Genomic DNA, 15,403 nt, shown 5'->3' with positions numbered 1-15,403 from the left:
TTCCTACAGTAAACGGTCAAATCCTTCATGTGTCAAGTATAGCCTGAACTGCTGAGTTCAGTGCAGACTCTGTGATCTGGAGCAGTTGCCTCGAAAACTGCATCTATTGAGGACTGTTTCCAGAGCAGACAATCTGAGCAAGCCTACAGGCTCACACACTGCTGGAATACTGTGTTAGAGCATTCCAAGTACTGAATGTATCAACACTGTGAGCTAGCCTGACGTCAGTCGTGCCCAGAAAGCAGACCATAGCAAGACTACAGCTTACTGTATACACAGCAACTCTTGGACAAATTGCTGTATGCACACAGTTGCTCTAGACTCCCAGCCATGTAAAAGGTCCTACTAGGTAAGATCAAAAGGTGGTCAGTGATTTCTGATTACATGCTCCAGCTGAATGCAGTTGGTGAGACTTGCACTGAAAAAAATAATTTTGAATTGTTTTAATTACCCTTAAATATTATTACGTACATTAATAGTATGAAAAATTAGAAGTGGTTTTATGGATGAAGAACAAAGGGCAAGACAAGCCTTAACATTAGGCTTTCTAACTGTTCTCTTCAAAGATGATGCAGTGGTACAGAAACTTGAGAATGTCCATAAGGTGTTTTGGAAAAGACAGAGTTAATTAAGAATCCCAGACTTATGTTGTAGTCTATAGTTGTTTCTCAGTGTATTTTACTTCACATCACCCTGCTTCCAGATGATTAACCAACTGAGGATAGTTTTTCTGATTCACACCTGACACAGTGTGATTCATATCTATCTTCCACATGTACCTTTCCATTTACTCTTATTTCTCATATTCCAGTCTTTCATTTTTCAATTCTCGTATTTGCAACATCCATCCAGTCTTCTCTTTCCTTTGCAGGTAGTATACATCAGTGTGAGTAGCAAAGTGCCAAGATAGGCCAAATTATACTTCCAAGCAAAGATGCAGACCCAAAAGGCAAAATAAGAATGTCACTGCCAAACACAGAGGACTGAGGCAGAAAAAAAGATATAGAAATGAATGCAGATGTGTGATTATTCTGTAAAGCGTTCATTACTGGACGTCAGAATCTTCTCTGTCTGTATTAGGGAGAGAAAACCCACTGTTACTTCCTATAACAAGATGGGCAGGATTTTTTAAGAGCCTGAATAAAGAAAATTCACCCCACTCATTGTTACTGTCTACCATTAGAAGGCTGAAATGCAGCATTTGCCAGAAGTGCAAGTTCCTTTATTCAGTCTATTTCAGTCTACCAGTATAACTGCCAATCACAGGAAATACCTCTAATAACTCTTCCTTTTACTTAATAAGGAATATCACATCTTTTAAACATTAGAAACAGATGTCACTGCATTACTTCACTGCTGATGTATGTAATAGAAATGACACACTAATTAATTTAATGCAGTATAAATGTACTGATTATTTATCATGGCTGACAATAAAATTATGAAAACATTCAATTACAATCAGTGGTAATTCATTATTTATTGATTTTGCATTATGCACACATTAATACAATACATTTGATTAGAGAAGGGAAAGGATCATTCTTCTATTGATACTCAGACATTTAGATTCATCCATTTTATTTAAAATCCTTGATGTTTAGATGGGAAGTTTTATTCCACACTTCTAACAACTGACATTTCAAGAAAGTTTTGAAGTAAATTGAACACAAGTACCAAGTGTTGGAGCATTTAGAAAAAGGTGGGTAATAAGAAGATAGACAATTTTCAATCTCTTCATTTTCTCACATCAGTGGCCTACATTTGTTAACATGATCCTGGTTACACTTTCCCTTGAAAACCAAAGCATTAACACTAATCTTCAAAAACAAACAAACAACAAAAAAAGACCTAACTTTTATCTTCCATGTTAAGGCTGTACTCAGAACAAGCTGTAGCAGTTGCTCACACGGTCACGACATTAAGTCGAAGAGTGCTTTGGATCAGCCTGAGTAACTTTTCTGGTAAGGACTAGGGGAACACCATCGTCACTGTGATTCCAGTCAGGCTGGAATTCAGAAAAATGGTGTTTCATTTCATCATGCTTAGGGAGAATTGTAAATAAATCTTGCAGTTATTTTTTCCTTCTTCGTTTAGAGCACACGGTTGCCTCTGACCCTCATAAAACTGTGTTCACATTTACGCCTCAGAAACCTCTGAGTACAGGGAAGAGCTCCAAGATCTTCACATTAGTTTTTGTGTTAGAAACTAACGTGTTCTCCCATCGTGCACACACACTGCACATGCTGGTACCAAGGCTACAAAAAAAAAAAAAAAATATCCCACTAAAAAAAAAGAAAGAAGTTCTCCATGCATCTTTTACCTAACAAAATCTTTGGAATTAATCTTTTTAACTGCAGTAAACTGAGACTCAACACAAACTTCACTACTGATCTTTCCAGTCTTGTAGAAACAAAATTATTATTTATCAATTCCTTATTATTTTATTTTTCAAGCTGCCTTTGTTAATCATTGTCCCCTTCTCGTCAGTTCTGCCACCCATCCTTTTACCTGTAGGATCCCCGTGAGCTGGCAGCCACGTTCATGCCAGCTGTATGTAAGCAGGTTACGGAAAGCTGTTGACTGGCCCTAATTGAAACCTGGGCTTTCCTCTATTCTGTAGCATCAGAAAAGATCTCTTTCACATTTCACACCAACCAGGCATATGTAGTGATCAATAAAGCAAAACCAAGCAAATAGAATCTTTCTTTGATATTTTGCCATAGCTACATGGCCAGTTTTTGCATGTCACTAATATATAATGCAGTAATATCTCAATGACTGACAGTGTTAAAAAAAAAATCTATTTTGCATGCCAGTCTAAAATTAACAATATTGAAACTTTAATTCCAAAAAAATTTTCTAAAATGCTTGTTTAAGCTATAGGGAGACTTACATTCAAATTGCATACTGCTGGACTCTATTCAAATAAACCATCTGGATACTTTATAAATGACAAGATATTACTGTGTGATTGTAAGGCTTTGGTAACTTTGCCTTGTCAGTAATAAAATTACAGGCAAACAAAAATATTCATCGATATTGTTGATTTCTATATGCATGGCTGAAGTGGGCAGCTGCCTGGTATTAATTCTCAAACCTTGAGCATTTCCTTAGTTTAAGAGCAGTTCTGCTCTCCATGGATAGTCACCTCTCAAGGGTACTGTTTTTACTACAGCCTTTATGATTTTATATTGCTTCACGCCAGTCCAACTTGCGGGGTGCTGATGCGCAAGGCTTCCTCTGGCCTTGCAAAAATTCAGTCTTACTTAGAAATATGTTTAGCTTATGGAAGACATTAAAGTCAAAAAGGAAAAAGAATTCTCACAGTAGAATTTGATTGTCCCATTAATCTCAAAGCAAAAAAAAAAAGAGAGTCTGTAAGAGGGCAAAGCCAATGAGAAATTCTTCAATCTGATTTATTAAATCTCCTAATAGCAATTATGTCCTGTAAATTAACCCCTAAAAGTTTATAGTTGAAGTTGGTTACTTAATATTGTACCAATTCTAGCATATAAAAATCTCAAGACGAGTTCAGGGCTCAAATGCACAAAACTTTTTTCTAACTTTTTAGCCCCTGTGCCTCAGAGCTTCCAACATAAGGCTCTCATCTTAGAAAGATGATTATTCTCATTGAAAGATAATCACTCAGCTACATGAGCAGCCTAAAATGGGTGGCCACTCTTTGTAAAAGATGTAACTGAGAGAAAGTGGGGTTCCTCCAGGGGGACTTTAATTAACAATTATGCCAACTTAAATACCATACAGTCATCTCTCTTCATTTTGAATGGGAATTCTCATAAAACAAAAATGTTGGATTGTATAGAAAAAGTGGCTAGCTAGGCCAGCTTAACAAAAGATGGCTCATATGAGCAGTGCAACTGGGGAAGCAGCGGAAATGCTCCAATGGCACCCAGGCTGGATGTGGCTCTGGGCAGCCTGGTCTGGTGGCTGGCAACCCTGCCTGTGGCAGAGGTTTGAAACTAGATGGTCATCATGGTTCTTTTCAACCCAGGCCATTCTGTGATTCTATGATTTTGTGACCTACACATTTTGTTGGTACTCTTCTGTTTGCTTTGCTTACTGAGTGCTGCTGGAGAAGCAAAAATAAAAAAGAACGGGAGAAGTTAGCAGAGTAAGAAAGAAGGTAACAGAAGACTGGTAATAAAGTGCAAATGAACAGGAAGTAAGGATGTTCATACAGAGGAAGAAAGGGACGGAGCTGGAAAAATAAGTCCAATAAAGCCAGAGTTGGAAAAGCAAAGGAAATTAACAATCCAGTCAGTTGTGTTGGCTGTGTCTGGGTGCGTCAGACTCAACGCCTCCACGTGCATTTTTTCTGACCATCGTTCGTGTGCACTCACTCGCTCAGCTTTCCTCAGGGACACACGAAGCTCGCTGGGTTTTCCTCGCACCGCTCCCGCCACAGCGCGGCCCACCCAGCTCCGGGCCGTGGCTGCGCAGGCGGAGCGCCGCACGTGCTGCCTCAGGCGCGAGGAGCGGCCCCGTACCACTGCACCTGAAACACGGTGCTGCGCCGGATGCTCGGAACTTCAGTAAGTTAGACGTGACACTTCTCGAGACTTTCTGAGCTACGGCTGGTAGCGAGGGAACACCCGCACGCCCAGCAGACGGGACGCAACCCCTGGGCTCTCCGGCCTCCCCGGGCTCCCCTCGCACCGCCACCGCCCCGCCTCACCCCGGCAGCGCCGCCCCGCGCCTCACACCCCGCGGCCCAGGTGCTGCGGCTGGCGCTGCCCCGCCCCGCCCCCCGCCCCCGGCCGCCAATGGCGGCGCTCGGCCCGAAGGCGGGCGGGGTTCATTGGCTGGAGGGCGCCATCACTCTTCCCCCCGGCGGCGCCGGGGAGGGGTCTGGGAGCGCGGCTGGCGGCGGGCGCTGCGTGTGGGAGGGCGGGCGCGCGCGCGCGGCGCTGTTTTTAGTAGTACCGCAAACAGCGCGGCGAGAGTGCGCGGGGCTGCGGGAGCCGGGCTGGCCATGGCTGTCTCCGCGCCGCCCGTCATCGCCGCAACTTCCAGCGGCGGCGGCGCGGGGGGCTCGGCCGGCTTGTTCCGGGCGGACCCGCTGTACTCCAGCCCCGCGGAGTCCCCGCGCCTCACCAACAGCCTCGTCAACAGTTTCCTTTCCGCGGGCGGCGGCGGGACCGGCGCGGGCGGCGGCGGCGGCGGCGGCAACGAGTGTAAGATGGTCGACCTGCACGGTGTGAAGGTGGCCTCGTTCCTCGTGGAGGGACAGGAGCTGATCTGCCTGCCGCAGGTCTTCGACCTCTTCCTCAAGCACCTGGTGGGAGGGCTGCACACGGTGTACACCAAGCTGAAGCGGCTGGATATATCTCCCGTGGTCTGCACGGTGGAGCAGGTCCGCATCCTGCGTGGGTTGGGAGCCATCCAGCCCGGCGTCAACCGCTGCAAGCTCATCACCAGGAAGGACTTCGAAACTTTGTACAACGACTGCACCAACGCCAGGTGAGCGCCGTGCAGCTCTGCTCCGCCCGAGGGCTGAGGGGTCCGCGCGGGGCGGGTGGGGGGAGCGCGGCGGAGCGGCTGGAGGGGCGGCGCGGCCGCCTTCCAACTCCTCTCTCCTGCAGATGGGCGGCCGGCGCTTTCCGCGCCCGCTTTGCTGTCTCTTCCCTTTAGTTCCGAGTTTCCTCCATTCCTCGCGTCGCTGAAAGTTTCGGCTCGCGGCGCAGCTGAGGGGCGGCGGCGCGCCGTGTCCGGAGCGGCCCGGACCCAAACTGTTGCTCCGAGAGCCCCGCCATCACCGCTCACCGGAGCCCGGCGGGGCCGCGTGGGAGCACCGGCTGCTCCGTGTGCCGGAGGTGCCCGGAGCTCCGTGGCTCTCGGCACTCTCGCGGGGCACAGCTCTTAAGCAACTTCTCTTCTGCGCTCGTTAACACACGCATCGCCGTGTCTGAAGACTGCGGCTGCCGCGTGAAGTTCGCGCCGGTTGCGGCCCGACCCGCTTTTTTTCCTCCGCGAGCCGAAGCAGGACGGACCGCCGCGCCAGGCTGTCTGTTGTTGCAAGTTCTGTCGAGCCCAGGAGACGCTCGCAGTCGGTCCGTCGGCGCTGCTCGTGCTGGATGCCGGGCGCCGTGCCGCTGTGCGCGTAGTGCCCGCGGGGACCGAGCGCCGCGCTGACATCACGGCCGCCGTCCTGTGACCCCTGTGGCTCTTGTGGCTCTTACGGCCCCTTGGCTTTGCTGTCCTCGCGGACCCGGCGGCTGCTCGGGACGGCGCTGCGGGCGGTGCTCCTTAGGGCCGCTCTATGCGGAGGCGGCTCCGAAACTCGGCTGGCGTGGAAGCTGGCAGCTGAAGAAACACGCCGTTTCTTTTCAGTGACCCTGCCAAAGTTTTCGTCAGAAGAACGCGTGGTCCCGCTTGGCGATCCCTTAGATGCGTGCCGGTGTCTGCTCCCTTACAGCCCGTAATTGGGGATGAAGAAACGCTGAAGCGCGGGATGCTTGAAAAGCGTTGGTTCGCGACTTTACCTTTCTTTTGGTCGCGACCTGTGGCGGCGGCAGGGAAAGGCGGAGCGGGGCCGGGCGGGGGGATTGGGGGTGTGGGATGCGCGGGCGGCCGTGCAGCCTCATGCGGGGCCGGGGCCGCTTCGGGCTTTCTCTGTTTCTACCTCCTCAGGAGCAGCTGATCCCTCTTCGTTGCCTGAAATACTCCTCGCTTTTTAAAACATCTCTCGGCCTTTGCTTATATATCGCTAAAGAACACCGCTGGTTTGACGTACGGATAGCAAGGTGTTGCTGCGTTCACAGTTTCAGATGCAGTGCGTGATAAACGTTATCAGCGCGTAGGAAACTTTTCTCAAGTATTGTAACTTAACGACGTTAATGGTGTTCTGTCACGCTAATTGAATGCCTAGCTTGTCACTGTATTTACAGAGCTTTTTCCTCAACAGCACAGATTTCGTGGTAGAGAAAGCTGGATGCCAATAGCTGAATATGTGTGATCTGATTTCTCATTTGTTGTGAGCTGAGTGGGGCATCACTGCAGTGCCTGGTACCAAACTAACACTTGGGCTAGGGCTGTGGGCAGCTGTGTGTGCAGTGCTTGAATTCTGGATCTGGGAGCTCCAGTCTCGCAAAAATGTCATCCTTTAGGAAAAAAACCCTTAGATATGTATTGTTTTTCCACGTGACTCAGGAGTTGCTTCCAAATGAGAATATTTGTCATTGCTTTTGTAATATCTGCTTTTTTAATTCATAGAAATTTATATGTAGTTTGAACACTAGAACATGAACTTTAAAACTGTCTGAAAAAGTAATGAGAAACATTGGTTGCCGTTGTCTTCTAAGTTAGCTGTCTACCAGAAATTAACATTTCTTACAATACTATGCGCTTTAATTAACTTTTAGTTGAAATGCAAACAATTAATAAATAAGTGGAATAATAGGCATTCTGCTTAATCTGTACCGTTTCTTTTTCTAACTTGAGCTTGCCTGAGGGAAGTGTACGTTTAAGCCATAAGTTTTTGTGTGTTGGATGTATGGAAGGAGTTTTACGTACTTGGAACACAAACATCTTTGACCTTTGTATTTTTTTAAAAAAGTATGCATGTTAATTTCAGCTGTGTAACCAAAATGTGCTCGTCTTTGATTGCCATTAAGAAGTGTTTTGTAACTGAATTTGGGAGCAAGGTTTGTAAAATGAAACCATTCCTTTCACTGCAAGTAGCATCTTCAACTCTGTGGTGAATACAGCATCATTATGAAATTCATTAACTTGCTCAGAATATCTTCAAAGATTACTGAAATGAAAGAGCAAAGGCTTAATTTTAGCAGCAAAGAATAAGGTTTATGTAAAGTAGAAAATTATACTGTGGTTTCATCACAAAATTTACAACTGTGTAGAGGACGCTTCCATGATGTCCATACATCAGTCCATAAGTATCAATATAACATGAATGTAACCGTGACGTTTCTTTCAGGGTTTTCATATTTAATGACTGTTTCCTACAGAAAAAGGACAGTATTGGTCTGCTGCTTTCATTGTGTAGTAAGAAGAGCAGTGTATGAGATAAAATACTGCTTTTTGGGAAGCATTCTAGTACAACTTTTTTTTTATGATTCAGAGTCCAGTTCAGCTAATAGTTTGTGTTACTTTGTCTATTCACAAACAATAAAAGCCCTTAAAAATTAATTTAAGCAGCAAATACAGGTATTTTATGAGAAAATGAGTCCGGTTGTGTCGTCTATTAAAAGCTCCCCTCGAGTCAGCAGTACTCTGTCTTTTATTAGCAGAACAATGTCAGGATTATAATTAATGCGATCTCGTCAAGAAGCATTGCACAGAGCTTCTGTGTCTATTGATTTTAAATGCAGACATCTGATTACATAAACTTCTTTGCTTAAGTAAATATTTAGTGTGCATTCAGACTCAACCAAACTAGTGGGTTTTCGGACTGGTGACATACTGAAATCAGAAACGATTCATTTCTGCTCTCTTTTCTTCATTGTAGGAGAGGTTTTCTTAAAGCGTTCTCTCGAGACTTATCACCAGCATCGTGGGTTTTGTTACAGATGCAGAAGTGAATTTTTCCACTTTCTGAGCAAATTGATTATGCTTCTGGAAAAAATCCCTGGTTCTTTTTGGACACGCTGCAAGTCTGTGCTTGCTTGGAAGTACCAAAATGCTTAAACATTTCCAACAGAAGCGTATCTACTCTAGAGAAGCCTTGATTAAAATTCCCCTCTCTTTTCATAGCTGTAGAGCTTTCCATTTGAAGTGTAACATGCTTTTTCTCCAGAATGGAGTATTTATATGTTTCCTGCATGTGTATATGCATAATACATATGTAATTTTCTACTGAGACTTCCACAACTGAAAAATGCTGTGTTTTTGTAGCAAAGACAAAAAAGCTAAACAATTAGGTATTAATGATATTCTTGTTGCTTGCAAAGACCTTTTGAATATGCATTTCTTCTCCTCTTTTTCTTTTCACCATTTCAACCTGCAGAACTCTTCACTGTCACTTCAAATCACACAATTCTACCAAGATAAAACAACATTTAAACTCATTTGCTTTGGGAGGGAAATTGAGCATTTGCACCCAATAAGCCTGATTGTGGAGCTGCATGCAAATTGTGTTTTGATTTATCTCTTTTGCACTTTTTTCCATTTGAATTGATCTTGCATTAATTTTGCCAAGCGGCTCTGTGAGGCTGCAGATGTTGCCCTGTGTTTAATAAATCAATGAGACAGATCTGAATGAATCACTTCAGATGGATTCTCTGCTCGGTTTGATGTCTAGATGTTATTCTTAGCTTGTTATCATGACAGATGCATTAATGTTCCCATACACTGCCAGCAATGTCAAAGAGATTGAAGCTTTTAAAGTGGCGGTATCCCCTTTTCCCCCTTCTGTTAGAATAACTAAATTGCCTTTAGGAATAGGTCAAAATATAAATTTAATCATGACATTATTGTGGGGAAGATTCTGAACTTCTGATTGTGTTCTAACACAAAGTCGCACAAACTCAGTTTCGTATGGAATGATTAATTGTGCCCAAATAGTGTAGATCAATATTAAAATCTAAACATAGGATAGCTCCTTAATAGAGTAACCACTTTCTCAGCATTAATATTTCATTGTAATAGGAATGATCCGAATAAATAATATAAGACTAAAACATGTTAAAAGTGTTACTATAAATAGAATATGGTTGTGTCCAAATTGATTGCAGGCTGAAGTAAGGATTTCTTTAAAAAAAACAAACAAAAAACAGCAACAGAACAACACTGTTTCTTTTAGATTTCACTGTGGTTGGAGTCAACGTCTGCTGTGCAAAATAGGAATATTAGTTAATTATTTTTCTCTTTTTACCATTTAGTGCCGGCTGTGTTAGAGAGGTTGTCAGTCACCATTAGTTTCTGATCTGAATAGTCTGCTACCCATTATCTTGGAGCAGAACCTGTGGAACACAAACAGCGGAAGAGGCTGGGATGTGTCTTTGTGGAATTGGTTTTGAATTCTGGAAAAGACCACACCAAGTCCTCTGCCATGAATAATGGCAATTTTTCCCCAAGTAGGCTGCACACAGTTTGCATTGCCTTTTATCTTTGATGTTTATCAAAACATGCTTGTGCTTCCCTTGGAATAGAGCAGTAGTTCGTGATTTTCTTCCATCATTTTATTAAACCAGATTTATTTCCTTTTAATGTATTAGAAGTTACTGAGACTGTTACTTTCCTTAAACTCTCCGGAACAGAAGAACTTTTAACTTTTTGTCATTAGGGCTTCTGAGAATAAATTGGAGAAACTGGCTGTAACAGATCTAGATTTATGTTGGCATTCTTGGTATTCTTGCCCCAGTAGTTTCAGTTTGATAAAGGAAACAATATATGTAATAGAAATTCACAGTTTATTCAAATGAGTGTAAGCTTTGGCATTGTTGTATTTGCCTTTCTGTGGTCAATATATCAATGTGTGGCAATAGCATTATACTTAGGAAGCTTCCAGAAGTGACCAGCTCTGTGGATGGGGAATTATTCTCACATTGGGGCTGTTGTTGGATGCACAGCCTGTGTGTGGGGGGGTTCATTTTTAGGGCAGGTGGAAATGAGCTCTGTTAGAACTGAGGGTCACTGCAAGAATCAGTGAGTTAGAAAATCATGTTTGCTCATGGGGCAGCGGCCTTACCGTGAGAAACTGGTATCCTTTCACTTGCATAATTTCTGCAAAATTACCGAAGTGAGCATTCAGAGGCGTTTTAAAGAACTGTCTCGCTGATTTCATTGGCAGCAGACTGAAATTAGGTGAGATCTGTTTGTCAGTGTTGGTGCTAAAGGTGCTGAAGTCGCAGCTGTCAGATCCCTGCTCTGGTTTGGCTGTGCTGAGCCTCCCTTCCATGTCTGTGCAAGGTGGCTGGAGCAAGGGCAAAGAGCTTAGAAACGATGGAAGGATCCGATCCCTTCTCATCAAAGGTGTGATGTGCATGATTAAAATCCATTTTTTCCCACTTTTTATTTAGTCTATTAAATATCAGTGAAAGGATTAGACATATTTGGCATTTTCACAGGCACTAATTTTTTTGCCTAATTCGGCAAGAAAAAGAGTAAGATCTTCAATCTTTTCCCTGCACGTTCTAGAGGTGGTAATTTTGAGTTTTATGTTGTAAACAAAACTGCCCAAAACTTCTGTTTAAAATACTTATAAAGGAAAGTAGACAGGAACTTCACGTAATTATCAATGTAATTAAACCATGCAGGTGTATGGAAGTGCAGCATTTTAGTGCTTCTTTATGTGAATAGCAAAAAGGAAAAAGCATATTGCAGTCAGTGCCTCCTGTGTCGTGTTCTCGTGGTGTAAGCCAAGGCAAGACTTTGTTATGATTGAACATGCGTTGCCATGCACAAGTATGGTAGTTTGTAGTAATTCACAGTGATTTAGATTTATACTGCTTGATATTAGAACTGTGCCTTGGGGCTCCGTGCTTCTGATCTTTGTTGCCTCTTCGTGGAGTTAGTCATAGGGTTTGCTCTCCCCCTATTCTCTGAGCTGTAAGAAGCACCCCTATCCATTAGCTGACATACTTGAATATTGATTTCCCCTGAAGGCGACAATATCCAAATTCTGTACAATTTAAATTTGTTTAATTACCTTTCTTTCTAGTAGCACAGCTGTGGTGTTTGTGTGTGCATAGGAAGTTTATTGTTGTGAACAAGTGTGGGGAGATTGTATTTCCTTGTCAGTACATCTTGACCTGCTAAACCCATTTTGCTCATTAAAATATATGATGTTGAAGCTTTTATTGACTCGCTGAAAAATAGCAATTCCCTAAAAAGTAAGAACCAAAAGAAATGAATAATGCTGTCTTTGTTCCTGTTTGGTGTCTTAACGTGTAACGTTTAGCAGTATGTGTTGGTGTGTGTACGTGAAGGTATAAAATGTTCAATTGGAAATGTGTCCGATGATCTTATCAAGCTTCTGGAAATTGATATCTGGTAGCAGCATTTAACCTACATCTAGTCTAGCTGCTATTTATGTGATGGGTTAAAAAGAAAAAGTAGTATCGATCTGCTGCTGGATTAAAGTTTGAAATCGGCAACAGCATGAGCACAAAAGGCTTTTTTTTATGATTTCTCAGCTTGCCATTGATCTACCAGTTTTATTGCATTCATTATTTATTAAAAGAATTTGCAAGCTAAACATAACGTTAAGCTAGTTTGCACACAGGGACTGCACTTAGGAAATTGAATGGAAATTGCATTAGAGATGAACATCTGTGCTATTTTTCCACTCGTGTGTTTATGGGTTTGTATAAAAGGTGTATTGGATTAACAGTTATAACCATTATAGCTTGAAGCAATATGTTAGAATCCTAAGTATTTAGTAGTTGTACAGAAGGGAGTCTCTTTTTGCTTATACTGAAAAGTATGATAATACCATCACAAGGAGAGCCTTCATTGAATTATTCTTTAATAATGGACGTTTTTTTTTGACCAGCAATGTATAAGAACTTGGGTATCTGGTATGCATACGACCTCTTATCAATGCTACATAAAGCTCCATTAATATTATCATGAATTGAAGGTTTCTTCAGACAGTTTTAGGGTTGTGGTATGAGTACTTGGCACATAGACACCGAGGTATTGAAGTGAACAGTGGTTTCGTAATACACAATGTGAATGTAAGCAGCAAGGCAATCTTCAGTATATGATTTTTCAGATTTTTTCCAGCAATTCAACTCATGTTCTGTCTTTCTTAATGCCGATACTTTTGTGGTGTATGGTATCAGTGAATCAGGTAGAAATCTTAACTATTTTGAAATGTTTCCAAACCATTTTACAAGCTGTCATGACAGAAGGGATAGGGTAGACACAAAGTGTAGAGTAGACACAGGATTTTGAAGTTGTCTGCTGTAATACTGATTTTGTCTTTTTTTTCCTTTATGCTATCTTTGTGAAGATTATTTTAATTGAATACCTGATTACTGAATAGGAAAATCAAAGGAAAAACTGCTTTGAGGGTTTTGAGTGTAAAGTACCTTTTTTAGAATTAAGATGCTACCTATTGTGTTTGTTCTAAAAGTATATGCAGTCTAGTCTGTTTATGACTACTGAAATGTGACACACTTTACATTTTCAGTGCACTTTTCTTTCACTTTTTCTATTTGAGACTCGGCCTGATACATCTCACCAGCTCGTAAGGCTGTGATGGATTCCCTGTACAAAGAAGCAGAAGTGTTCTTCATGCCAGAACACATTCAGAAAGCTGCACTTACTCTTTGAATGCCACCTCTACGTTTTTTTTCTTCTCTTATAGAATGAATCCCATCAAGTCCTAATGCTGCTTTGGATGGAGGTGGTTCTGATTTTCAGTTTAAAGAATCTCAGTGCTTTGCAATTTTTCCATATTGTTTTGTACTCACTGTTAATAGTCTTCACTGTTGTTCCCAGTGTTAGGCCTCTGCCATCACGGTTCTTGTATCATATTTCAGCTGCCCTGTAAGTAGAGATGGAAAATGCATCGGTTGCATCGATCCCGTGGTAGATCTATATACACCTTTCTATATGTATGGAATTTTTCTAAGAGCGAGAGTTCAGAATACCATAGAAACTTAATTGTTATTGCGTTTGCTGTGGACACAAACTGAATTTCCCGCATAGACTTGTGTGGCTATAGGGATTACCATAGTGACTTCTCTTTTTTACTTTCGTTTTTAATATTTTCCATAGCTGTGTAAGTACATGAAATTCCCAGCATGTGATTTATTTATTTTTGTTCTGTCCGGTGCGTCAAAATAATGTTTAGGTTAGGATGCTCTCAGGTTACTTTTAGTCAGCAAAACATTGAGTCACTTTTCTCTGCTGCTTCTAAGCCTGTACAGACAGTGAAATTAAAGCAGAAGGCTTATTAATAAAAGCTAATGAAAGTTATTTTACAGCATAACTATGCAGAGATTTAAAGCCATTGGAATTGGCAGAGTCATACAACAGCAGAGGTTGGCAGGGACCTCCTGAGGCAACACAGTCCAATTCCTGTGCTCCAGCAGGGTCAGCTAGAGCAGGTTGTCCAGTTGAGTCAGGTGTTGAATATGTCCTTGGCCAGACACTCTGCAGTTTTTCTGGGCAACCACTTTACAGGATTGAAATCATGATGATATAGAAGAAACTTTTTGATTAGCATGCAGTGGGATGGCAGTGAGATGGAAGTTGTTGAAGCTGGCAGTGTTCGGGACTGCTAGCCATGGGTACAGTCCCTGACCTACTGACTCAAACTTCAAGTGGGCCAGTGCAGACACTGCCACTGCATTTGCCTTTTCTAGAGCAGAATGTGAGCTGTAACCCATGTGTCGTCCATGTCACATTTAGCTTAGGCTTTGTGTCTCACAAATTATTTCCTGAAACCCTATATGCATGTGCTGATGACTTGTCTTACTCCCCAGTGCTACCAGAGAAGAGGATTTTTAATTTGTAATACAAAATTGGTGCGGCAGTAATGAAACTCCTAGCACAGATGTTGTGCCAGTAGGGAGATTCGGTTACTTACATGTTTCAATAACTTAAGAGTTGCTAATTAAGAAGATCAAGCTAGTTTGAAGGAAAGATATAAAACGTACTTCTTATCAGTACACTTAAAATACTATTGATTTTTTTTTCTTATGCATATCAGTTGTTTTTACCTAGTATAGTTTTTACCAAGCACACTTTTGTGATAGCTGGGTGACTTTTTATAACAGTTAATAAGGAAAGGCCCTGTGTTGGGGAAACATTTTCCCAGTTGTGTTTTGTGAGGCTGACAAAGGCTGCTTGCTCTGCATCTCTGGAGCTGCCTCTTCTTTCATCGTGCATTTGAGCTTTGATGCTGAGGAAGGCAGTTCTCTCTAGATTGAGATGATACTAAAAACAGAAGTTGGAAAAACTCAATTTCATGAGATTTAAAATACATATTTAAAAAAAAAAACAAACACAACACTCCCTCTCTCCCACAAAACCAGAACAAGGTAATTGTGACCAAAATGCTGGCAATTAGAAAGCAGTAGAATATCAGTCAGAAAATTATAGAATGACTGGGTTGGAAGGGACTTTAAAGCCCTCCCTGCTCCAACACTTGCTCTGGGCTGGCTGCCCCCAGCCACAGCAGGCTGCCCTGGGCCCCGGCCTGCCTGCCCTTGAGCTCACACAGTACTAAAGCAAGGCTTAAGGTAATGAACTCAGATAGCTTTGAGTTTATCATTTAAATATGTATTTGTAGGTTTGTGTGGCTTTATTTAGTGAATTTTTTAAGGCACTTAACGTACTTGATACAGAAATGCTTTGAATTGAGGACACTTGTTAAGAAGTCATTTTTACCAGCTGCATGGTTGCTCTGATGGCTTCACTTTGTTATTTATCTTAGCTCTCAGTGATCTCTCAGAGTTCATGGTGCCCG

General features: G+C 42.5%; 1 protein-coding gene across 3 annotated transcripts in view; it reads left to right on the top strand.

Moving 5' to 3' along the window:
- The first annotated feature begins 4,891 nt into the window (after positions 1-4,891).
- Positions 4,892-15,403, top strand: part of DACH2 (dachshund family transcription factor 2) — a 263,656-nt gene continuing 253,144 nt past the window's right edge. For 2 of the 3 annotated variants that reach the window (XM_048959136.1, XM_048959135.1), the window contains exon 1: positions 4,892-5,484. In XM_048959136.1, coding sequence (XP_048815093.1) covers positions 4,997-5,484 — 488 coding nt within the window. In that variant the 5' untranslated portion in view covers positions 4,892-4,996. The remainder of the gene's footprint in view (positions 5,485-15,403) is intronic. The other variant, XM_048959137.1, reaches the window with a different exon arrangement.

The sequence above is a fragment of the Lagopus muta genome, chromosome 13 (genome assembly GCF_023343835.1).
Source record: "Lagopus muta isolate bLagMut1 chromosome 13, bLagMut1 primary, whole genome shotgun sequence".
Lineage (NCBI taxonomy): Eukaryota > Metazoa > Chordata > Aves > Galliformes > Phasianidae > Lagopus > Lagopus muta.
This window is presented reverse-complemented; position numbering and strand designations above follow the sequence as displayed.